Here is a 21,893-nt window from a genome sequence, read left to right as displayed (position 1 = left end):
TTTTCTTATGCATCTACACATTCTGCGTGTATGCACTACCGTTGTGTCTACTGGAGCTGCTTGCGATGCACGGGGTGCTTTGGGTTAATTTACACGGGAAAATTCACACATTTTGTGAGAAAATTCTGCGGTACACAGTTGTAGCGCGGAATTTTGAGATTTGTGAGCAGAGCAGCTCGTCGCTTGTTCCTCTGCTGGCACAAAGCCATTACTCTGGACAGCTTGATGGCACAATAGAAGCGAATTGAGTTTTGTGTCCCACTCTCTAATGTTGGAAGTAAAAGTTGATTAGTTACAGAAAATGACCCTGACCAGTCAGGTGGAAGTGGCGATCCACCTCAGCCGCCTAAAGTGCGTTGAACTTCGATACGTTGGACAGTATAGACTCTTGGTGACTGTGACTACCAGGTGTATGGACAAGGTTTGTTGAATGATTGTTCATGCAGTAAAATCTTTAGACTCTTCCGGCCGTTCCCTACTGTTACAAGGGTGGTAAGGAAACTGTTAACCAGCATTACTTCTCGGGAGACGTTTGCTACGAACACATGTCAAGGTTTCACCACTTTTACATGACAAATACGTACGATTTGGACGCTCATGATACGACTGTGAGTTTGTGAAGAATGTAGACAACAATGTATAGATTGATATTGACAGGATCGTGCAGTTTAGAATTGATCTTCCTGCACTCCCGTCATACATGGAGGAATTTTGTCTGTTTGTAGAGTTTAAGTTACTCCCAACGTCTTGTAAATTCGGCTTGGGTTTGTTTGTTGCTATCTAGTCATTCCCATTTGTAGGCACAACAAACAATACGGTGACCTATGACAAGACACTTACAAACTCTGTAATTGTTCGTGTAGGAAATATCATCAATGGTGAGTTTTTCATAATGTCCACAAAACATTCAGGAGTGAGTGAATACGTTCAAGTTATATTTGACAAGTGGTATATGCAAATACAGCTGGATACAGTTGTGCATGCATATATACTTGGATTTGATTTTAAGACTCTCACCTATGACAGCATTGATGAGCCTGAAGATTATATGTATTGGAACAAAATGCTCAAATCTTGCAACAACAAGAATGTCCATACGTGGTTTAATGGCTATGACTTTAACAAGGTAGACAAAACGTGCAAGGAAAATAAAGGAAATGGATTGCCAAAGATATTCTCACTACCCGTTTCAGAATTTGTATATTCCCTTTTGGAACACTACTCCAAGCAGAAGTCTGACCTTGTCGATTCAAATGGAGAGTCTTCCCCCTGTGATTTTAATAAGACTACCTCAGTCTCACTTGATTCTCCTGCTAAAAACTGTGCTGGAATACGCTTGGTATACTTTTTATATGCCAAAATTTTGGCGGAAAACTGTCATAAAATCTCCAAGATGATTCTGAACAGGGATCGAAAGGATGTTTCACATTCTATTAAAGCTCCATCCACTGGTCTAGATATCGAAGATTTATTCCTATTTGATAAACCAGGAGTTATAGAAATTGCAGATGGTCTTTCTGTGGTATCATCTGAGGAGATAGGAAGTGTTACATTTTCATTTCAAAATCTAGATGCAGAAATATGCAGACTCATGGAAAGCGTAGCAGAAAATCTAGGGATAGTATCTTCATATGACAACCATCTTCACATACCGGCGTGCAAAAGTGTCAAATTTATGATGAAGGATATTTTAATCGATGACTCTGCTGAAGAGGATTTAGTGGATAAAGCACTCGGGGCCCTGCGTAATGTAATTTTATTTTCATAAAAAACAAATTTACAGAATTTGGCGAATATCCGCACATTTTTGATATTATTGTGGGAGCAATTCTTGAATTTTCAAAGGACATTACCAGCCTTTGATTTATATGGTAAGGACTATTGGTACAAGAGAGGCTTGCTCTTCAAGGAACTTCTCAGCCAAGCTGACTCAGATAAAGCGCTATCACTATTGAAACCTCTAAACCTAACAGATGAACATCATTTGTAAGTTTTTTATCCAGATAAGATATTTCTGCAGCTTCATCGCGGATACATTTCCGTATGTTATAGATTCTCCAGGATCTTTGCAAATAGATCCCTCCAGCAAATATGTGGAAAATGATTATTCTGGTCATATTATAATATTGGTACATGGCTACGGAGGCAATCCAATTACTGTCAGAGGATTCAGAAACAATATATTGACAATATTCAGGGGAACTAAATGCATTGTACCCTTGTGCATTAAAAATGACTATAATCGTAAGTTTCTTTTTGATAACCTGATTCTTTTCTAGAACCTATAGAGATATTGGCGGAACGTTTGTCACAGGAGATTGAGGATAACCTTAGATCACAAGATTCTTCCTCTATCAAAAAGATATCCTTTGTAACACACTCCTTGGGAGGGATACTTGGTTTGTTTGTAATGATATTACTCATTGTTTTCAGTGAGAAGTGCGCTAAAATACATGGCTCCATACCTTGACAAACTTCACGCCTTCATAACGATTTCCACTCCTCACATAGGCTATCCTGTTGGACATAGGCAGGAACTTTTTCCCACATGCATGTCCTTATATGCATCAATAAAAAAGGCAAAATGTCTGAATGAAATGCTCATGAAGGGCACTTCACATTCTAAAGAATACAGGGATAGCTTATTATACAAACTCAGTCATTACAAGGTATATCATTATCTTTTTTCTATATTCATACGTGTATTTAGTGTATATCCAATTTTAAAAAGATTGTGTTGATTGGAGTAAAGAATGACAAAAAGGCCTATGCGTATTCCGCTTTAATAAATGCTAGTGAATTGAAACCAAATGAAGTAGTGGCTTGTGAAATGGAAGCTAATATTTTGGAAAATGTAGATTTAAATAACTTGAAGAGGATAAAAGTATCGTACAAATATGCTAAAAAATACCTACACGAGGCTAACAAGCATCTTCGTAAAATTGCCGGTAGAGGTTACTACGCACATTCCAATATTATGGATGAGAGAATTGTGAATAGGATACTTTTGGGTATACTCTACGACACCTTTTAGAGTTTTATATGATTTAGTGGCTGTCGAATATGACCTCGACTCTTTTAAAACAATTAGTCACTGACATAAAATGCAGTATTAAATAGACTTTATAGAAAGGGTATATGATTATAGTTTAGCATGTATTCTGATTTACGTTTTATTAAAAGTTGCCTAGAGACAATGATAATATGCGATATATATCTCAATGTGTGGATTTAAAGGTGGGAGTCTTCAGTGAAGCAGAAATATTGATCATCTGTCCAACATTAGTCCAAAATGATCTTCCTTTACTTCTTCCTTTCCTCCTCCATATACAATTTCGACTACTCTAGAATCCTTCAATCCTTCAGCTACAGACCATGCTCTTACGGTGAATGGATTACAATTTGTTTTGAACTGATAGTTCCTGGTTTCGTCATAAACGACAGGTTCGGTGGTGTAAACCATCGGTCTTCCGGTTTGTGGACATCTTATATTTGGATTTTCTCTCAAAGTTTGAAAGTGTATAACGGCCCCTTTTGTTTCACAGGTCAATAGCATTTTTTGTGTCTTTTCTGAAATTCGTTCAAACGTAATTATTGGGGGTTTAGCTTGCACTGCGAGGGTGTTTAGGCTAAATAGCTTAGACGCATGCATTTGATCCATATTTGGAACTCCGAGAAAGTGATATTGTGGAAAAATATCATAGTGGTGTGTAGGATCTGCTGTGTTGATATTTTCTGGAGGTGAGTACGTTGTAGAGCGGAGCCTGTATATATTGATGTATTTTTGACAGACGTACCTCATCCCATATTCTACAACATCTTTCAGATTTAGTGAACCTTCCTGGTCAATGGCTTTGATTCTCTTTTTACCTTCGAGCCAGAGTCCTTCCATCATGTTATGGATTTCGTAGCACGTTTTGAACTTTTCTTGGGGTGTAATTTCACTCAACTTTGACTTGTCAAGGTGTGTAATCTATAAAGGTTGTGTTATTGGCAAACATCTCGTATAGAGTGACAAGGTTTCCTACGATGGGACCTTACCTCATTCCTGCAGGTGTAGAATCTCGGTGTGTTTTGGCCATGTAGTATGTTTTCTACGTTCTCTTCAAATTCTTGTTCCCATTCCTTGGAATTGACCGGTTTGATGCTATACCATTCGTCCTTGACAAGTTTTGAGATTTTGTCTGCAAACTCTTCGAGGTGTGCCATTTCTACGGGATATATTTGCTTATCCGAAGAAAAGGGGAGAATTGACAATCGCAGACAGACAAACCCAAAATAGTCAGAGGTCCGTTTAGCTGCAGAGCCCAGACTGTACAGTTCACTCGTGGAAATTTCTACCCTGAGAATTTTCACTGGAGGTGGGCCAAATGTCCATTTTATGGTGAGTGAGGGACACTCGGTGGGTGTGGCATGTGTAGGTTGGAATCCTAACATTTATGTAGTAGTAACCACTTTTATTCGATTTATAATGTAGAAAGCACAGATTTTCAATGCCATATGTTCAATAGACGCCAAATATGAGTTACGTTCAGCCTATAGGATGGCACAATGAACTGGTTCCTCCTTCGCTTCAAATATTCACAAACGGCTGCATCTTTATCTTTAATGTTGGCGAAAACAGCCAGAGGTATGCCAATTTGTGCTATTTTTGTGGTCATATTCCCTATGTTTGCGCATTCTTCTTGTTGTTACCGCTCATTTCAGAGCTTAATCTAGGCATTTTGGCATCTATACATAGGAATTGTGGTTGTTTAGAGTATACACATTCTGCTATACCTGTAAACTCCCCTATGGAGTGCTAAATGTAAGAAGTTTCATGACTACAAGTCCGTATCATTTTTTCACTTTGTCCATACATCTACAATGCGCGACCTTTACCTGCTCATATGCATTCAAAATATACAGATTCCGCCTGTGTAACAAATTAGGGCTCGGGAAGATACGATACATTTTTCTAACCAGTCTAAATACCTTGACGTTTTGCGGGCTGCCGAGCTTGATACTGTCTCTAGATGGTTGTAATGTGGAACATGTTACAATTTTTGGGCCTCCTAATACAAGGAAAGTTGTCTATGCACTGCTAGGAACGTTTCTGGAATTGTAAGTAGATTTCGCAATTTGTGCGTTTTTGTTGTACCGACCATATTCTGCATTTAGGAAAATAACTACGACAGTGTATGATGTTGAGGATTATTCTGAACTTGTAAAATCGCATGGAATAACCGTTTATGGAATACCACATAAGGGGAATATCGCATACATTGCAAAGTGGGATGATATTCCTGGGACCTTCAACCCTGATTTGGCTATGGAACTGGGTGTACCAAAGGGCCCAGAATTTGGAAGGTTGAAAAAAGGACATTCGGTACAACTTCCAAATGGACAAATGGTACACTCAAGTCAAGTTTGTGGAGAGGGTTTAGAGGGTACAAGGGTTTTAATTACAGACTGCAAGGCTGAAGAAGTTTCACTTTATGTTAGTATTTTTAATTCATTGTTTTATGCATGAAATAATAACTTTACAGCTGGAACGAGCCAAACTGGATATTGAGAACATTTACTATATCTTTTATCTTGCTGATCCTGGCAATGTTCCTGAAAATTTAAAGCATGTTTTGTGTGATCAGACCTATGGCAATAGAAGCTATATTCCTCTATATCCGTCGGCATGTAGAAACTATGCATATAATGAAACCTTTCCTCATGCTTTCCCAAAACCCATAGAATGCAGAGGATTTTATCCTGACAGGAATTTAAAGGGGCACTCATATCCACCACTAACAAAGTTCTATATGCATCCTATAAATAGCAGTATTGATACCACCGAGGTTCTTAGAGAAACTTTTGAGGTTTGTATATAAAAGGAGATATAGCAGTTTAGGATGATATGATAAAATATTCTGATATCGAAAACGTAAAAAAGAGCAAGGATTCATTACCTTGCACCTGGGAATCTACAGACGAATACAGATTCATATTTCTCGGAACAGGGTGTTCTTACCCATCAGTTTACAGAAATGTTTCTGCTATATTATTACATATGAAGAACAATTGTGAGTTTCATGCTACGATATTTCATTCTTTCAGCATTCCTATTTGATGCGGGGGAAGGAACAATTTTGCAGTTGCTAAGGAGTAGCTCGGATCACAAGGATTTTGTTTCAAAGCTCATTTCTATAAGGTTGGATAATTTGCTCACATAAACTTCTATTCAGGACAATTTTCATATCGCATTCCCATGCAGATCATCACTTGGGACTTTATAGCCTATTGGCTATGCAGGAACATTACAGGAGGGATGCAATGGATGACTCTGTGACAACTGTCATTGCTCCCAAAACTGTTTATAAATTCCTAACACAGTACAAAGAACGCATAATGGATATTAACTACGATTTCGTCTACACTGGCAATTCTCAAGTTTCAGTAAATGGGTTTTTGGTAGACATGTTCAACGTTATACACATTGAAGACTCCTTTGGAGTAAAAGTATCGCATCCAGAGATTGGAAAAGTTGTATACTCTGGAGACACTAGACCTTGCGAAAACCTCATTAGATATGCGCAAGGTGTTGATTTTCTCATACATGAGGCAACATTTACGGAGTGTGACTTTGACAATGCTGTAAAGAGCAATCATTCCACGTTTTTGGAGGCTCTGGAAATTGCGAAAAAGTGCAGCGTGAAGACCCTCATTTTGACGCACTTTAGTCAACGATACCAGGAGCTTGGAGATGCGAGATATAACGCAATACTCGCACATGATTTGATGAGTATACCGCTCAAATGCGGACATAATTCCTAGAGAATACAAGTTTTTGGTACGATTTAAACATTTGTTTTTCGTTGCGATTGTCTATATTCTCTATCTTGTTTATGTAGTTGTTCCATGTCGCAGTACTTTTGAGTGTATTGTGGTTTTTCAGTACTCTTTGGTGGATTGATGAAGCTTTTGGTTTTCCATCCCTTGCTGAACTTGAGATTTTCAAAGGTGGTCTTGGTTAGCCATCTAATTAGATTCCACTGTTGCTTTCTGTTGTACCGGCGAAGCCTATAAAATGAGTGTAACGGCAGTGTAAAGAATGGCTGTCTGGGTTATCCGCACGAGCGAATGGAGTAACATGAACTAAAACTGCTGGCCTCTCAGAATGGTTCTTTACCCTTGCGAGTGGTTTATGCGCGCCAATTCTGAGGAAGAGCCAAGCACCTATAGATAATCACACATAGCATACACGCTGCAGAGGCATTTTGTGAACTTGACATACGATTTCTCCCATGGCTTTGGCTTTGCAGAAAAGTGTAGAGTTTTTGATAGAAAGAACATATTATACAGCGGTGGCTACATTACGCCATTTGACCAACGTGGTACCACACGATTGTCTTGTGCGGCCATTCTTTGGGTCATTCCTACAGATGGATTTCGATAAACGACTCTAGAGGCCATGCGTCGGCGCGTGTTTACTCCGGGCTGGGACTACGTCTGCCTGGAGGGAGCTCTATACTTGTTTTCTCCGTCGCACACATTCACCGGTTAACCATTTGCCATTCGGTCAGTAAAGACTCGATATAGCGTCTGTAGCTTTTGGCAGTGTCCAAAGTCTCGTCGCACAGTTTTGCATAGACACACATCACTCGTATCCAGACCATCCGACGCCTTTTTGGCCTCTCTAGAGGGAATAACCAACTTGTAGATGAATTTGGGCGTGAGTGGAATTTTCCTTCGTTTATTCATGTTTTCGCGGTTGCATTTGTAAGGAGGCGCACTTCTGGCTAGTTAGGCGCTACAAGTAGAATTCCAGGGCACATGTGTGACTTGCTCTTGTATTTGTAGCATCAAACATGTCTAGGGAGTCTCTTTACAAGATCACAAACAAACCAGTCACCAAGGGGATTATAACTCTAATCCTAATTGTCCTCTACATAACATCTCTATTCATCACCGTAATCACAGCATCTGAAAGTTTGTCTCTCTATCTTTATTCACAACGCTTTAGGTGACAGTAAAGTGGTAGAGATCATCCCTACCATAGTTGGCGCCATTGGATTCTTCCTTACCATTTACGCAGCCAATTGGTGTAGAATAGAGATTAGCAAACGGTCACATGAGAACAATGTCGACGGGTAGGTCATTAGCGTGAATTCTGGCATGTTTTAGGCGCAATGTTACGAGGTGCATGACAATTGGTACAAACCTGGCAGCCTTAGACCAGGCAGTTACAAAAGATGGACAACCCAGTCGCTCAATTAGACTATCAGGTAGGTCTCCCATGTAACTATATGCAGTACAATTCATTCCACTACGCAGTCCGGAATCGCATTACGCTGTGGTACAGCTATTCAAGACTCTCTTTAACGTGTATGATGCGCGATACTGGAGTAGCCATGTTCATATGGGATTTCTACAAGCTCGTTTTGTGGTTCATTACACTAACTTATTGGAGAAGAGAGACAATATTACAAAGATGGAATTACAGTCGTATTCCACAGTATCTGTATCCGCTGCACTACCTCAGTCTATCGGCATCCACTGCAGAGATATCGCTCTTTATTCTAGAGGCGAACGATTTTAAGGATATATTTGCTACCGCAGTGTTTTGGATAAATTCCTTCATGCTTCCTCCTTTTTTACTCTTGTCAAAATGGCTATTCTTCAGCCATTTGTCATTTTTGCAGGTTTACTGGATGCATGGATTTATAGTTTGGATCAAATTTTTTTGTAAGTTGTACATGTACAAGAATAGAATTTGCAGTGTGGTTCAACCAACTCATTGCAAAGACAAAAGATGGTTCAGAAAAGGCAAAATGCATCTTTAGAATTTCATTGGGAATATCCATAATGGCATGCGGATTTGCCGGAGCCATGTATGTTATGCAGGGAGTACATCCAGACGCGGAGGATGGAGGTTTTGGCTATATAATAGGACAATACGCTTCTTTCTTCTACCTTGCCATTATCACATTTTCCACAGGTAATTAAAAGACTTTTATCTCCCTGTATCCTATACACTAATGTTTAGTCGGTTATGGTGATATGGCACCGTCAACTATACAAGCAAAGATATCCGCAATTTGCTTCATTTTTTGGATGCTCATGTGGGTACCCATGACCATTAACAGAACCATCCAATTAGTTACGGGAAAAAATAGATTAATTGGTCACTTGTCATCATGGTAAGTGTTTGGAGAATACCAAATCGTTCATTGGACATACCAATTTTTAGGGCTGGAATTAAACGCTTCATATTGATAATTGGTGATGTGGATCCATTTCAACTTTCTCAATTTATCTCAAGAATATATTACTCCTCGCAAAAACTGTTAGTTTCGCATAAATCCATATGCTCATCTAGGAGAATTGTTGTTTTGACTCCAAACGATATTGACATTTACAATAACCAGGTCACACAGGCTTACACCCTTGGTGTTCCACTTTGTATTATGAGAGGTGATATAGACTTGGGCTCGGATTTAGGCACTTTGGAGACAATTAGGGCTCAGTATGCATCTTCTATCTTTGTTCTTTCCTCTTTCAAAGGCTCGGATTTAAGGAAACGAGATGTGAAGACGGCTGTCAGAGCCATTGGAGTTAAAAAATACGGATGCAATAGTGAAAATATAATGATTCAGTATTGCTCCTCTATAGGTCACAATATATTTTCCAGACCATTTGGGAGTGCAGTGAGTCTGCACGAGCTGAAAATATCGATCATTACAAAGAATATAATATGCCCCGGAATCATTACCTTGATAATTAACTTAACATTAAGCTATAATAACATTGGGCAATCTCTCTCATCTAAAAGAGATCCTTCGGGCATATATCAATCGTATCTTAATGGAGTTGAGAAAGTTATATGTGTACACAAAATACCAGAAAATTTTAAAGGTGTCACTTTTGAGGTACTGTGATTAAAATTATATACTTTCCATACAGTCCCTTTGCAACACATTCTACAAACTCAACGGGCTTATTATGATTGGTGTAATTGATGCAGATGAACCAGACTCGTACAAAATAAATCCTAGTGGAACAGAGTATTATATTAAAGATGGAGACTCTGGTATTTTCATATTGGATTCAACAAGTAAGTCCGAATTCGTGCAAGATATATCCTTTCAGATTCTCCAAGTTTTAGCCAAGAGGCTGAAACAAACGAATCAGTTGTGATAAACAGAAATTCTCTGCTATCAAACTTTATTAAAAGTGGAATTTTGAAGATAAAGGGTCAGAATTTGTCTGATTTTGCAGACTATGAGACTACAAACGAGGATTATGAAGCTCCAAAGGAAATTTTAAAAATGGACTCCCTTGTACCATCTGAGAATACTACACAACATACCAAGAAGCTGGAGAGAGGAGTTATGGTTGTAAACTCCATAACTACAGCATGCAAATATGTCTTTAAAAATAGATCGCTTCCCATAATCGCCATTATTGGCTTTTCAGATTTTGTATCGCAACTTTTAATGTACTTTGAAACGGTTGAACTCTTTAACATTGTTATCATGGGTCACAAGATATCCACAATGTTAAATTTGGGTTACTTGGAACGCTTCAAAGATTTTCTCGCAGTAATCGATGTTGACTTGATGAAACAATCCGATGTAATTGCGTTAGTTTAATGTAATGTATTTTACAAGCTGCTGTTTAGAGCTGAATTCCACAAGGCCAACTATTTTTATATTACTCCAAACTTAGTTGAAAGTTCATCGGATTTCGATAGAGACCTCACCACTATTGTAATTTATAGACAAATAAAGAGCATTTTAGTTTGTACAATGTTTTATTTTACAGTAAACTTACAGAAAAGTTTGCAATCTATGGATGCAGAGTCGGTGACAAGTATGTTCAATCTTGTGGAGCTTGAGAATTTATTCAATGTGACGTATCTGGATGACTCAAAATGGTGAGTTTAGAGATGGATTTACAAGCATTTAGGACACAATTGAACATTTTAAAGGAACGTGTGGATTCGTCCCTCGTCTATATAAATTCCCGCGAGTATGCCACAGGACAGTTGATTAGCGATGAAATGCTCTACAATGTAATAATGACATCATTTTCAACTATTGACAATTTTACGCTTTACAACATCCTTTTGGATATGGTAAGCGTCCCTGGATCGAAAAGGAAATGTGTAAGTTGGCAATGGTATCCATACACGAGTGCAGAACGGGGTTGAGCTTATAAATATCGGTGAACTTAACATCTCTGGTGTTAGGAGAACGTTTGGAGTTGTTTTTCAACATTTGTTGTCTGAAAGGAATGCCATAATGATCGGAATATACAGAATGTGCGTTTCATATTTGCAAATTATACGTTTTCAGAGAAATGAATCCAATGGATAATTTTGTAATTTGTGCACCTGGGCCAAACTTTTTGGTACATAACAGTGATATGGTTGGTTTAAAGATACCATTTGACAATATACAGGCTTATATAATATCCAAAAGTGATCAGCTATTCTGCTAGTAATTAAATGTGTACACATTTAGTGTTTATAGGACTATGTTTTAACATTTTACAATGCTTTATTGCACATTTCTAGTTTATTTAGTGGACTCTGGTCCATTACATTTACATCAGTGTATGCTAAAAACTTTCTAAATGGATCCTCAACAAAGTCTAGGTATTCCTTTGTCAATTCCCTCGTACCCTTTTCCCTATAACATCTCTTTTCTTTTGGTACTGAAACATTGAAGAAATATTTTACTAGATCAGTCAATTCGGGACCCTAAAGCGACCTTGTATTTTTGTATACGCATATGCATGTACCCTTTTTTCATAGCGGTTCATCCCATCTTGAGTGACTTGTATTGGCATCTTTACATTTTTGCCTCCACAATTTAAATCTACTTGTGTAAATCCGACAAAGTTTGTGATTTTAGTTTCATTAATATCTTTATCTTCTCCCTAGAGCCATTTAAACTTAACATATATACCTACCTTTTCGCATGCAACTTCTGGATTTATGACAAATATATGTTTAAACCCCTTGTGCTAAAAGGGATTTATTTGCATATTCAGGTATTACCTCGTTTACGAACTCTTTAAACGCTAGATACTCCTCAATCTCAAGTTCAACTGCTATAGAGACGTTTTCTTTTTGATCCAGAAGGAATGTTTTTGTCATGTCCTTTAGCATTTGCACAGATTTTCTCTTTTTATCCCTTAAATCTTGTACGTTCATTGAATATGTATTGACTTTGAAGCTTGGAGAGACTGAAATTTTGTGTTTAGTTGAGGGTATCGAACGCACATCTGAAGAGAAAGTGTTCCTTCCATGACTCGTGTAGGTCGGAGAAGAGGACTAGCAACTCGCCGGTGGTGGCTCCAACTGGTTTATCTGCGTAATTTTATGGAAACGAATCTCTGCCACTTACGCTCGGCATATTCAATGAGGTACTCATTGTGTATAGCCTTTTTGGTTTCTGGTGGTGGTAACTGTTCGGGCGGAACATAGGCATCAAGATTCAATGGTCTCGCACCACTGCTTTTACTGAGTTTAGTCTCGTTGGATTTTAATTCCGCTGCAGTTTAATTTAGCAGAGGTGTGAAACTTATACTTACCAAAGAGTATCGTCAGGGCAATGACGGTCATGAGTATCCCAAGGGCTGACAGCAAGACCAGAAGCATTTGAAGCTGCGTGAATGCATTTATGGGAATATGTAGAATGGACATGTACCTTCTTCTGAATGCGTTTGGTTGGTGCAGCTATGAACGAATATATTGTGCCTGAATTTGAGATTAAAGTTCAGAACGAGACAAACCAATTATCCATCCCAGTATTGGAAGCGGTAATATACCAATAAGGAGAAACACACGGAGACTACATCATTAGCTTCATGTGCAATTTTGGCTTACCATCTCTCTATTTTTTCCATTCCTTTTCCAAACGGATTAGTCAGAAACAGAGAGTTTTCATTCTCTTCGGCGTCATTTGGATCCCCTTGTTCCCTTTCCATATTTAACCCTGTAAGTCATATGAGTCTGCATGCACGGTTTTCGTGATTTGTAGACACACCCATACCAGTCATGTTGTTATCCTCTATTGACTTATTTGACTTTGTGTCTGGTATACTGTCTCCGAGTATACTTTCATTCGAGGAGGCAGGTTGCTTGGGAATGGCATCCATGGAGAGGGACTCTTGAGGGGAGTTTGAGCCCTCAGGTAGAGACTCCACGGAGGCTGAGGCGCTTCCTACTGCTTCTCCCTCTTCATACATTTTGGTGAAATGTGGACTTGACTTGTGAACACCGGCGGTTTCACGAATAAAAGGAAATGTACCAGGCCAGCCAGCAGTGGAAATACTAGCACGAAATTAGTCACTTGAACCCAGTGTTGTAAAGTGTTATTTGTACTATACAGAGATGGAGTTTGAACAAAAAAGGACAGTAGGAGACACGAATGTACTAGGGGCCTTATTTCTGGATACTCGTGCAAATCCCTGGAACTGCACGGCCTGGCCAAAGGCTCATGTTGCTACTCTCTGTGCTCTGGACGACGGGCTTTACCTTTGGCTCTCGAAATGGTCTCCTGAGGGTCCGTTGGGATGTCGTGGAAACCTCGCCCAAACGTCCGCACAATCCGGATGTCCTCGGTCAGATAAATGTCAGTATGTTTATATGGATGGAAAATCTGCTCAGATGGACAGGTAACCCGTCCTTTATCCACGAAAATGTACAAGTGCAGTTTCCGGGACTCTCACGGGGTAGACAGCGCCGCGCCTCCCAGTCACGTAAAACGCCAAACTTTCTCCACCCTCTGACGCTCGCTCTCTGAACATGTGCAGAGGCCGGCGAAACTCCTGGCGCCGGTATCGTCGTCTCGCCTCCCCACACCTTCCAGGCCAGAGGCTCCACTGGTCCCCTTTCATAGTCATAATAGCGTCTGTCTTTATATTTTAAGAGATTTTTAAACTAAAGGGTGAGTGTAATTTATAGTCTGCATATCCACGTCTTGTACTCAACGTCTGCGCACGTTTGGCCAGAGACTTCATTCCCCGCGACGGTTTACTTGCCCGTGGGACGTTTGCGGGTTGTGAAGACATCTCGGTGGTTACACTGGCGTAATCTACAAGGCCCGACCGCCCTGCTTATTCACTTATACCCATTTACAGGTTAATAGAGATAAATCTTAAAGATGATCGGTTCCGCAGGGGTAAGTTTACGGAAGAATGCGACCGAGGGAGTTTGGGCCACTAGCGCAAATATCCTTCCCATAAACGCTGGAACTCGTCCGCGCGATGCCTCTCAAGCGTTGCTTCCCATACACTCGTTTTACAGAAATCCAAGCAAAAGAAGTTTATAAACGACGGTGTTTTCAACGCCGAATTGAATGAGTTTCTCGCACGTACCCTAGCCGAGGATGGTTACTCCGGTGTAGAGCTCAGAATTACTCCAGTTCGCACAGAAATCATCATCAGAGCCACCAGAACCCGTGAGGTTCTTGGAGAGAAGGCACGCAGGATCAGAGAACTCACCTCCCTCGTCCAGAAGCGTTTCGGATTCTCATCCGACAGTGTAGAGCTGTATGCTGAGAGAGTAGAGAATAGAGGTCTCTGCGCCATGGCTCAGGCTGAGTCCCTCCGTTACAAATTGCTCAAGGGTTTGGCCGTCAGAAGAGCTGCTTATGGTGTCTTGCGTCACATTATGGAGTCCGGCGCCAAGGGTTGCGAAGTTATCGTCTCTGGAAAGCTCCGCGCACAGCGTGCCAAGAGCATGAAATTTAAGGATGGATACATCATTTCCACTGGACAGCCTGCACAGGCCTATGTTAGCACTGCAGTAAGGTCTGTACAACTCAGACAGGGTGTACTTGGTATCAAGGTCAAGATTATGCATCCACATGACCCAGATGGCAGAATTGGACCAACCATGATACTCCCAGACAATATTACTGTTTTGGAACCAAAGGCAGCATAAGTGCATACGCACCGCAAGTTTTGTGTAAACTCTTTGGACGCTAAATAGTCACTAGTAGCCTATACATGTTTTTCTATCTGGCACAGTGGAGCTTTTGTAGCTAGAATTTGTAATACAAGAGACATTTTATACTGCAAGGATGAGTTGAGGTCCGTGGGACTCGTGATTTTACCATACCCTAATGGCTGTGACATGTCCGGCAACCGGTACTATTGTGGGCATGCTGTCAAGTGGTGATAAGTGTAAAAAACATTACCCTTTACAAAGCCAGACATTTTTCCTTGGGTCAAGGTTGAATAGTGAAGATGGTGTATATCCTATAAATTGATGGCAAGGGGCAAAATCATACCTATTGAGAATGATCTAAAGGTCAACGGGTTTGCTTCTTTGGCAACCTCGTAAAATGCTCTGGCTTTTGGATATACGGGTTTGTTGCAGATTCCTAACGTAAGTGTTCCAGCAGATGCACACTAACCTGCATAATTCAAAAGAACAGCATATCCAGGTAATAGAAATTGGTTGTGTTTAACAAACACATTTGAATTTATCTTGTCAAAGTCGTCAGTATAAAGATCATCGCTCCCTTGTATCACATACTTGCAGGATTCTGACTGATTACACCTCTTTAGTTGTGTAGTTGGAGGATTGAGAGGTGCTTTTCCATCTTTTTGAAGTCTAAAGAGGGATGAGAATAGAGACAAGACCTACATTAGAAAATCTGGAAAAACGCCTTCTGTGAATCCCGATCCATTGTAAAGCGGTCTTGGTTCCCTATTGACTGTATAAATGTCCTAGAAACAAACTTGGCAAGTTCGCATGTGTACTCTAGACTGCATGTTGGCGTCTTGCACGGAGCCTTCATGCAGTCTCTCGGGTGTACAGAGCATGTTTCCTTCTGTAAACACTTTGACCTTATGATTTCTGTGCAATTTAGGTCAGAATCGCAGTGCAAGATCGCCTTGTGGACCAGAATCTTGAGACCTTTTGGACAACTCAGAGTCTTTTGCCCATCCTACGAGCGGATACACTGTGTTGACGAGATGAATAAAACGTACAATTTCCAGTTGATATTCCGAGTCGAGTACCGACGTGTTTTGGGGGAATCTGTAGGAATGTGTATCTGCTTGTGAACTCCATTTAATGCATAGAGATGAGTACAAGGTAGAAAAGGAGATTCTTACCCATAGAAAAGCACCGGGAGCTTTGATTGCGGCATAAACTTGTCTAATTTCCTTCCGCCGACTGAAGTTGGAACAAACAGCCTCCCACTCACGAGCCTTAGAACGAGAAAGAGACCACAAAGGTCATTGATGAGTTTCATAGCCCTAAAGAGGAACTTGGATGCTACACATTGGAAATGTGTACGTTGCAATGGGGTTTGGATCCATTAGACCAAATCTTTTAAACGGTTAGACATACTCGTAAAACACTCGTGGATTCACAATTAGGGTGAGATTATACCGCAAATTCCACGTCTAAATGGTACGTTTACCACTCATGGCCGAAATTTTCTCTCATCTGCTATAACTGCTCTTTCTCTATCTATCTCGTCGCGATTCTGCGGCAATAGCTATAGAGTGTATTGTAGATATGAAAGTGGTACATGCGGTGCTGACACTTGCATACACACCGAGATTCATCCAACGCTGCTTACACACGTTTTCTGTACATGTACACAATTTTCCCCAGGAAAAATGACTTTATGGCGTATCAAAAAGTAATATCGCAGCAAGGGGAGATTCCCCAGGCTCGGTTTGGTCACACGTCCACTTTTGTGGGCGCTGGCAAGGTCGTCCTCTTTGGGGGTGCCATCGGAGGTAAGCTGATGCGGAGTATACGAACAAAGTGAGCCAGAGCTATTAGCATGAGCTCTTCTTATCAGTAGGATTATCACTGTGCAAGTACTACTGTAAGGAGTACTGAAACAGGTGACCTACCGACGTCAAAGACTAGGTAGTATATCACTATGGAATGAGTGTAACGAATGGGCGACCAACGGGAGCTTAAAGAACAGTGATGAAGACTCTATTAGCCTAGTGAGTATAGGAGAAGTGGCGAGTATACACAGTATAGGAGCCTGATTGGTCACCTGCTCTTACTCCAGTAGACTCTTTAGAGACTCTCTTATTCTACTAGTGGAGCTAGGAGGACGACCAAAGGGAGTCCCTAGAAGAATAGATGAATGAGTTACCATTATGATATACCAAACATCGAGTTGTATAATGGAACAATGGCAGTATGGGAGCTTTTCATGAGTGGACTGTGTTATGGACTCGGTGGAAGTTGATGATTGGATAGACGAACTAATTTCTACTGACGTGAGTGTTGATTGTACTACTGAAGACTGTCTGGATACTTGTTCATCTTGTTCTGTGGATAGTCTCTCTGACGGTGAGCTAGTTGTGAGGGAGGATGAATCTATGGGTGAGGAGTAGCTAGGAGACTGCTCATGGATCTCAGAGTTTGACAGAGCATACTCTCTGAACATGGATGATGAGCATATGGAAACTAAAAATAACTTGACACTTAGGTAATAACCAAGAATGACTGCTCTACCTGCTGTTACTATTAACATAAAGGAAAGTCCTGATGGTTCAGCAGAAAAGGTTTATACTGTACCTCCTTATGGATCCACTGGCCAACAAGTTAAGCTGACTAGGGAAGAGAATCCCCCTGAATCCGGCTTCTTAATGTTTAAGCATACTTCGCCTAATGGACAACCTTTTCAGGTTCAGGAGGTTAAGTTTGGAGCTACTCCAGTTCCAGATATTGGCGTAAATTCAAATGATGAAATTGAGCATCTAGCAGTGTGGTACTGGAGAGAAACACTTGAAACTATGACAAACCCTCTCCTAGTAGAGGTAAAAAGGTCGGATGGAAACTTTATTTACAACTATAACAAAGGAGGTATGGAAACAAGCTGGACTTCACTTCCTTTAAGACCAAAGCCTCTAACTATTCAACTCACCGATAAGACACTTGAGACTCAGCTTGATGACCTTAACTGCTACCTCAACAATGCAGTTACCTTGAATTTAACCTTTCAGAATTCTCAGACTCACAATAATAGAAAGAAGTACTGTTGCTATTACCATAAGAATACTGGTGAGGGGAAAGTTTCTGTTACTCTTGTGACAGTTTCCTGTAAAGAAAAGGGTCATAAAAGTGCCGACTGCTACAAACATGTTAACACTGATGGATCGAGGGTAGCAGCTATAAAGTATGATCCTACTGATGGTACAACTAGGAATAGAATAAATTTGAATGGACACAAATCTCCTCCAAGCGTAACTACCGTATATGCATTCTACAAAAACCATAATCCAAAACTGATATACGTTGATGGAGGTGCAGCCACAGGCTGGTATAAGAAGCCTACCAGTAGTGATAAAGATGAACAATGGCAAAAAGTCTCGACTAACCTCGACGGCATAACCCCTGATAATTTAACTGAGAATATGGACTGCGAGAACTGGACAAAACTCAAAGAAGCACTAAAGGAGGCTAAATGTGGAAGCTATCCACAATGTCCTACCACAGTGGCAGTAAAGTTTGAACCTAAATCCTCATCTCAATCTCTTTCTGGATCTCAAGGACATGTTGGTAATAGTGGAGCTATTGGAGGAAATTCCGCAGAAAACGTACTTAGAAGCATAATTGAAGGGTTATTTTCTGGACTCGGTAAAGTTGCTAGTAATAAACAACTACTAGAAAACTTGGTTGATTTTGGAAAATCAGGGTCTGATTTCGTCAGCAAAACTGGTATAGATACTATAGGGGCAGCTCTTGAAATAACTGAAGAGGTTCTTAAAAAACCTGATCCTCCTCAATCTAAAGCTAGAGGTCCTGTTCCTGAAACTACTGAAGAATCTCCTGTTCAAGAAGCTCTTGCTGCTGATCGAGGCTCTTCTCCTGCTGCTACTCCTCGACCCCCTCAAGCTGTTATTGGTCTTCCTGCTGGTGTTGGTATGGGAGTAATCGTTTCTTCTGTTTTTGGAGGATCCGGCGCAGCTGGTTTCTTGGGATATAAGGGTTATAGCCTATATAAAAACTTTAAAGGAGATCCTTGGGTTAGACAGATTTAAGACTCTATGGAGATGCTCTAGATACTAGCTTGGATACCGAGTCATTGGCCTAATGGAATACTACTATGAATGGATGATTAGAAGATAGTAAGAATGTACCATATTGAGTAGGTATTGATCCATCTGTGAACTTTTGTTCCCTAGTCAACATTCATCCATACTGCCCATTCTGCTCACACCAGTTGACACACTGGCAGAGGACGAATCTAAAAGTATGGATCTGGAAAATCTACACTGCGAAAGGTTCTTGAAGGACTAGGTGGAATTGCTATTGGTGTTGCTGTATAGCAGGATACCTACTCTCTTGTTTTATGTATTTGTAAGATGAAGTTTATCTGGATACTATCTTTGGACTTGTGATCAATTATAAAGAAATACCAACTAATCACTGGCCACATTTAGCTCTCTCATCTACTTTCTATATTCATACATTTCATTCTTTAACATTTCACAAACATTTACAGATGTGGGAAGATACACGATAACGGCTGATTCCTACATTTACGACATAAACAAAAACTTTTGGTCTAAATTGCACATAGAAAATGCTCCCTCACCTAGAGCTGCCCATGCTGCGGCATGTGTAGAAACCATGCAGGTTGTTGTTTTTGGTGGTGCTACCGGAGGAGGGGCGTTATCTTCGGATGATCTCTATCTTTTGGATCTTCGTCGTGAAAAACAACTGTCTTGGATTATTGTCCCGACAACTGGTCCTTCTCCTGGGCGTCGTTATGGACATACCATGGTTTTTGCAAAACCAAATTTGGTGGTTATCGGAGGTAATGATGGCCAAAGGGCCACTAATGATGTGTGGTATCTGAACGTGGAACAGTCGCCATTTAGTTGGACGGAAGTTTCATTCGCACCTTCAATAACTTTACCTCCAAAGAGAGTCTATCACTCAGCAGAGCTATGTTGCTCTGGCATAGCCTGTGGTATGATTGTAATATTTGGTGGGAGAAACAGTGAGAGTAAATCCCTCAATGATACTTGGGGGCTAAGAAGACACAGAGATGGAAGTTGGGACTGGATTGAAGCTCCGGTTAAACTGGGTTCGCTTCCAGAATCAAGATATCAACATGCTTCTGCCTTTATCGGTAACAAACTTGTTATTATTGGGGGTAGAAACGATAGTGATATAAACAGGGGGTTGCCTGTATCCATTTACGATACAGAAACTCTGGAATGGTTCACTGCATCTGCAGTCCACAGGTTTAGACACACATGCTGGAACAATAATGGAAATATCTATATTTTTGGAGGGTTTTTGCATCAAACACAAAAAAATCCAACTTCGGAGCTTAAAATGCTAGATTGTGATGCTATTTTCAACGAACACCTAAAAAGTAATTTATCAGACCCAGCAATAAGGGACGAGATCAAGGTTCACCAAGTTGGCGTATCTGCCGTATCCAACCCTCAAAATTATATATTTGAAGCGTCTCCAGTAAGGTTGCATGAAAGAGAAATTCGTTTGTCTTCACATGCTCATGCGGTACAAGAATCTGTATCCGATTTTTCATTATTTGTAAGAAAAATTTCTATTGATAAACTAGAAGATGAGGGCAAAAAAATTAACAAACCTGATGCTCGTGCAAAATTAAGCATGCAAAGTGATAATACAGACACACTTTATGATAGAATAATTATGCAGTTGTTGAATGTAAGGGGTGACTCACAAATTTCTTACAATCAGGAATCAATGTTTCCTATCCCGTGGAAGGATATAAATACATTGTGTTCAATGGTTTATCAAATTATAAAACAGGAAGACACTGTACTCACACTTAGGGCTCCAATAAAGATATATGGAGATATCCATGGGCAATACAATGATTTGATGCGTCTTTTCCGCTTATATAAGTGTCCTTTGGATGAATATCTAGCGGATTCAATTGGTGCAGTAGGTGATATTGATTCCAATGATTATTTATTCCTTGGAGATTATGTTGACCGTGGGTCTAATAGTTTGGAGGTAATTGTACTCCTTTTCGCATTAAAATGCAAATATCCCACACAAGTGCATCTTATACGTGGGAATCATGAAGATCCCGCAATAAACTCGGTCTATGGATTCCAAGATGAATGTAAAAGAAGATTAAGGGAGGACCCTGCCAACTTATACTCTTGCTGGCAAAATATAAATAAAGTATTTGAAATGCTCCCGCTTGGAGCACTTATTGAGGGTAAAATTCTATGCGTACATGGAGGAATCGGAAAGAGCATACACAAGGTCGAAGATATAGAACGGATAAAGAGGCCAGTAAACGTTGTCCCTATACCCACCAATGAAAGGGTAAGATTGTGATAGAATACACAAATTATGCAGGACCAAATAATACTCGATTTGCTCTGGTCAGATCCTACAGACAGTGACACGATGCTTGGAACAGTGCCAAACGAGGTTAGGGATCCTGAACGAGTTGGACACATTGTCAAATTCGGACCGGATAGGGTCGAGCAGTTTCTCATGCAAAATAATTTGCAACTTATCATAAGGTATGTGTGTTTAGAATGTATATGGGCTGTTACAGGGCTCACGAATGTGTGATGGATGGTTTTGAGAGATTTGCAGGAGGTCGCCTAATCACCCTATTTTCTGGTATGTTTTCCTTACTCTCTATAAATTTTTCAGCTACCAATTATTGCAACCATCACAAAAACGCTGGAGCGCTATTGTTTATAAGGAGGGATTTGACCATTGTACCAAAGTTAATATATCCATCGACTAACTTTGAAACATGGGACATGAGAATGGCAGAGATTAGACCACCTACACCGCCAAGGAATATGAACATGCCGAGAGATTTGATCATTGATCCACCATAAATACCACGGCAGTTGAAGCTGCACTTATCTAACGAGTCGAACTAAAGGTA

At 40.2% G+C, this 21,893-nt stretch overlaps 9 protein-coding genes across 9 annotated transcripts; 7 read left to right on the top strand and 2 right to left on the bottom strand.

Annotated features, from left to right (window-relative positions):
* Nucleotides 1-892: 892 nt before the first annotated feature.
* BEWA_009010 (serine esterase family member protein) lies at nt 893-3,034 on the top strand (the record flags this gene model as incomplete). The annotated part of the gene is made up of 6 exons (XM_004831098.1): nt 893-1,750; nt 1,784-1,986; nt 2,021-2,244; nt 2,280-2,399; nt 2,434-2,669; nt 2,711-3,034. 6 exons carry the CDS (start codon nt 893-895, stop codon nt 3,032-3,034), a joined length of 1,965 nt encoding a protein of 654 aa, XP_004831155.1.
* Nucleotides 3,035-3,268: 234 nt separating this feature from the next.
* On the bottom strand, nt 3,269-4,368 carry BEWA_009000 (hypothetical protein; the record flags this gene model as incomplete). Its single annotated transcript, XM_004831097.1, has 3 exons — nt 4,042-4,368; nt 3,798-3,973; nt 3,269-3,764 (listed from the first exon to the last, which is right to left on the bottom strand). Exons 1-3 carry the CDS (start codon nt 4,207-4,209, stop codon nt 3,269-3,271), a joined length of 840 nt encoding a protein of 279 aa, XP_004831154.1. The 5' UTR covers nt 4,210-4,368.
* A 152-nt stretch (nt 4,369-4,520) lies between these two features.
* Nucleotides 4,521-5,107, top strand: BEWA_008990 (hypothetical protein; the record flags this gene model as incomplete). The annotated part of the gene is made up of 2 exons (XM_004831096.1): nt 4,521-4,630; nt 4,909-5,107. The coding sequence occupies 2 exons, from the start codon at nt 4,521-4,523 to the stop codon at nt 5,105-5,107; spliced, it is 309 nt and encodes a 102-aa protein (XP_004831153.1).
* A 204-nt stretch (nt 5,108-5,311) lies between these two features.
* Nucleotides 5,312-6,809, top strand: BEWA_008980 (hypothetical protein; the record flags this gene model as incomplete). Its single annotated transcript, XM_004831095.1, has 5 exons — nt 5,312-5,479; nt 5,529-5,852; nt 5,885-6,056; nt 6,091-6,184; nt 6,219-6,809. The coding sequence occupies 5 exons, from the start codon at nt 5,312-5,314 to the stop codon at nt 6,805-6,807; spliced, it is 1,347 nt and encodes a 448-aa protein (XP_004831152.1). The 3' UTR covers nt 6,808-6,809.
* Nucleotides 6,810-7,841: 1,032 nt separating this feature from the next.
* Nucleotides 7,842-8,127, top strand: BEWA_008970 (hypothetical protein; the record flags this gene model as incomplete). The annotated part of the gene is made up of 2 exons (XM_004831094.1): nt 7,842-7,962; nt 7,997-8,127. 2 exons carry the CDS (start codon nt 7,842-7,844, stop codon nt 8,125-8,127), a joined length of 252 nt encoding a protein of 83 aa, XP_004831151.1.
* Nucleotides 8,128-8,363: 236 nt separating this feature from the next.
* BEWA_008960 (hypothetical protein) lies at nt 8,364-11,475 on the top strand (the record flags this gene model as incomplete). Its single annotated transcript, XM_004831093.1, has 10 exons — nt 8,364-8,718; nt 8,753-8,971; nt 9,020-9,173; nt 9,224-9,902; nt 9,937-10,087; nt 10,123-10,615; nt 10,655-10,909; nt 10,942-11,140; nt 11,175-11,296; nt 11,331-11,475. 10 exons carry the CDS (start codon nt 8,364-8,366, stop codon nt 11,473-11,475), a joined length of 2,772 nt encoding a protein of 923 aa, XP_004831150.1.
* Nucleotides 11,476-11,524: 49 nt separating this feature from the next.
* Nucleotides 11,525-13,230, bottom strand: BEWA_008950 (hypothetical protein; the record flags this gene model as incomplete). Its single annotated transcript, XM_004831092.1, has 10 exons — nt 11,525-11,737; nt 11,779-11,916; nt 11,950-12,003; nt 12,038-12,225; nt 12,387-12,533; nt 12,574-12,646; nt 12,690-12,739; nt 12,775-12,833; nt 12,869-12,977; nt 13,029-13,230. 10 exons carry the CDS (start codon nt 13,228-13,230, stop codon nt 11,525-11,527), a joined length of 1,233 nt encoding a protein of 410 aa, XP_004831149.1.
* A 649-nt stretch (nt 13,231-13,879) lies between these two features.
* Nucleotides 13,880-14,982, top strand: BEWA_008940 (40S ribosomal protein S3, putative). The gene is made up of 3 exons (XM_004831091.1): nt 13,880-13,931; nt 14,125-14,165; nt 14,291-14,982. The coding sequence occupies exons 2-3, from the start codon at nt 14,148-14,150 to the stop codon at nt 14,927-14,929; spliced, it is 657 nt and encodes a 218-aa protein (XP_004831148.1). The 5' UTR covers nt 13,880-13,931; nt 14,125-14,147; the 3' UTR covers nt 14,930-14,982.
* A 2,490-nt stretch (nt 14,983-17,472) lies between these two features.
* Nucleotides 17,473-21,843, top strand: BEWA_008930 (Ser/Thr protein phosphatase family member protein; the record flags this gene model as incomplete). Its single annotated transcript, XM_004831090.1, has 5 exons — nt 17,473-18,961; nt 19,479-21,310; nt 21,344-21,513; nt 21,549-21,616; nt 21,650-21,843. The coding sequence occupies 5 exons, from the start codon at nt 17,473-17,475 to the stop codon at nt 21,841-21,843; spliced, it is 3,753 nt and encodes a 1,250-aa protein (XP_004831147.1).
* Between the last annotated feature and the right edge of the window lie 50 nt (nt 21,844-21,893).

Source organism: Theileria equi, chromosome 3 (assembly GCF_000342415.1).
Source record: "Theileria equi strain WA chromosome 3, complete sequence".
Classification (NCBI taxonomy): Eukaryota; Apicomplexa; class Aconoidasida; order Piroplasmida; family Theileriidae; genus Theileria; species Theileria equi.
Note: the sequence above shows the minus strand (reverse complement) of the source record. Positions and strands in the feature narration are given on the sequence as shown.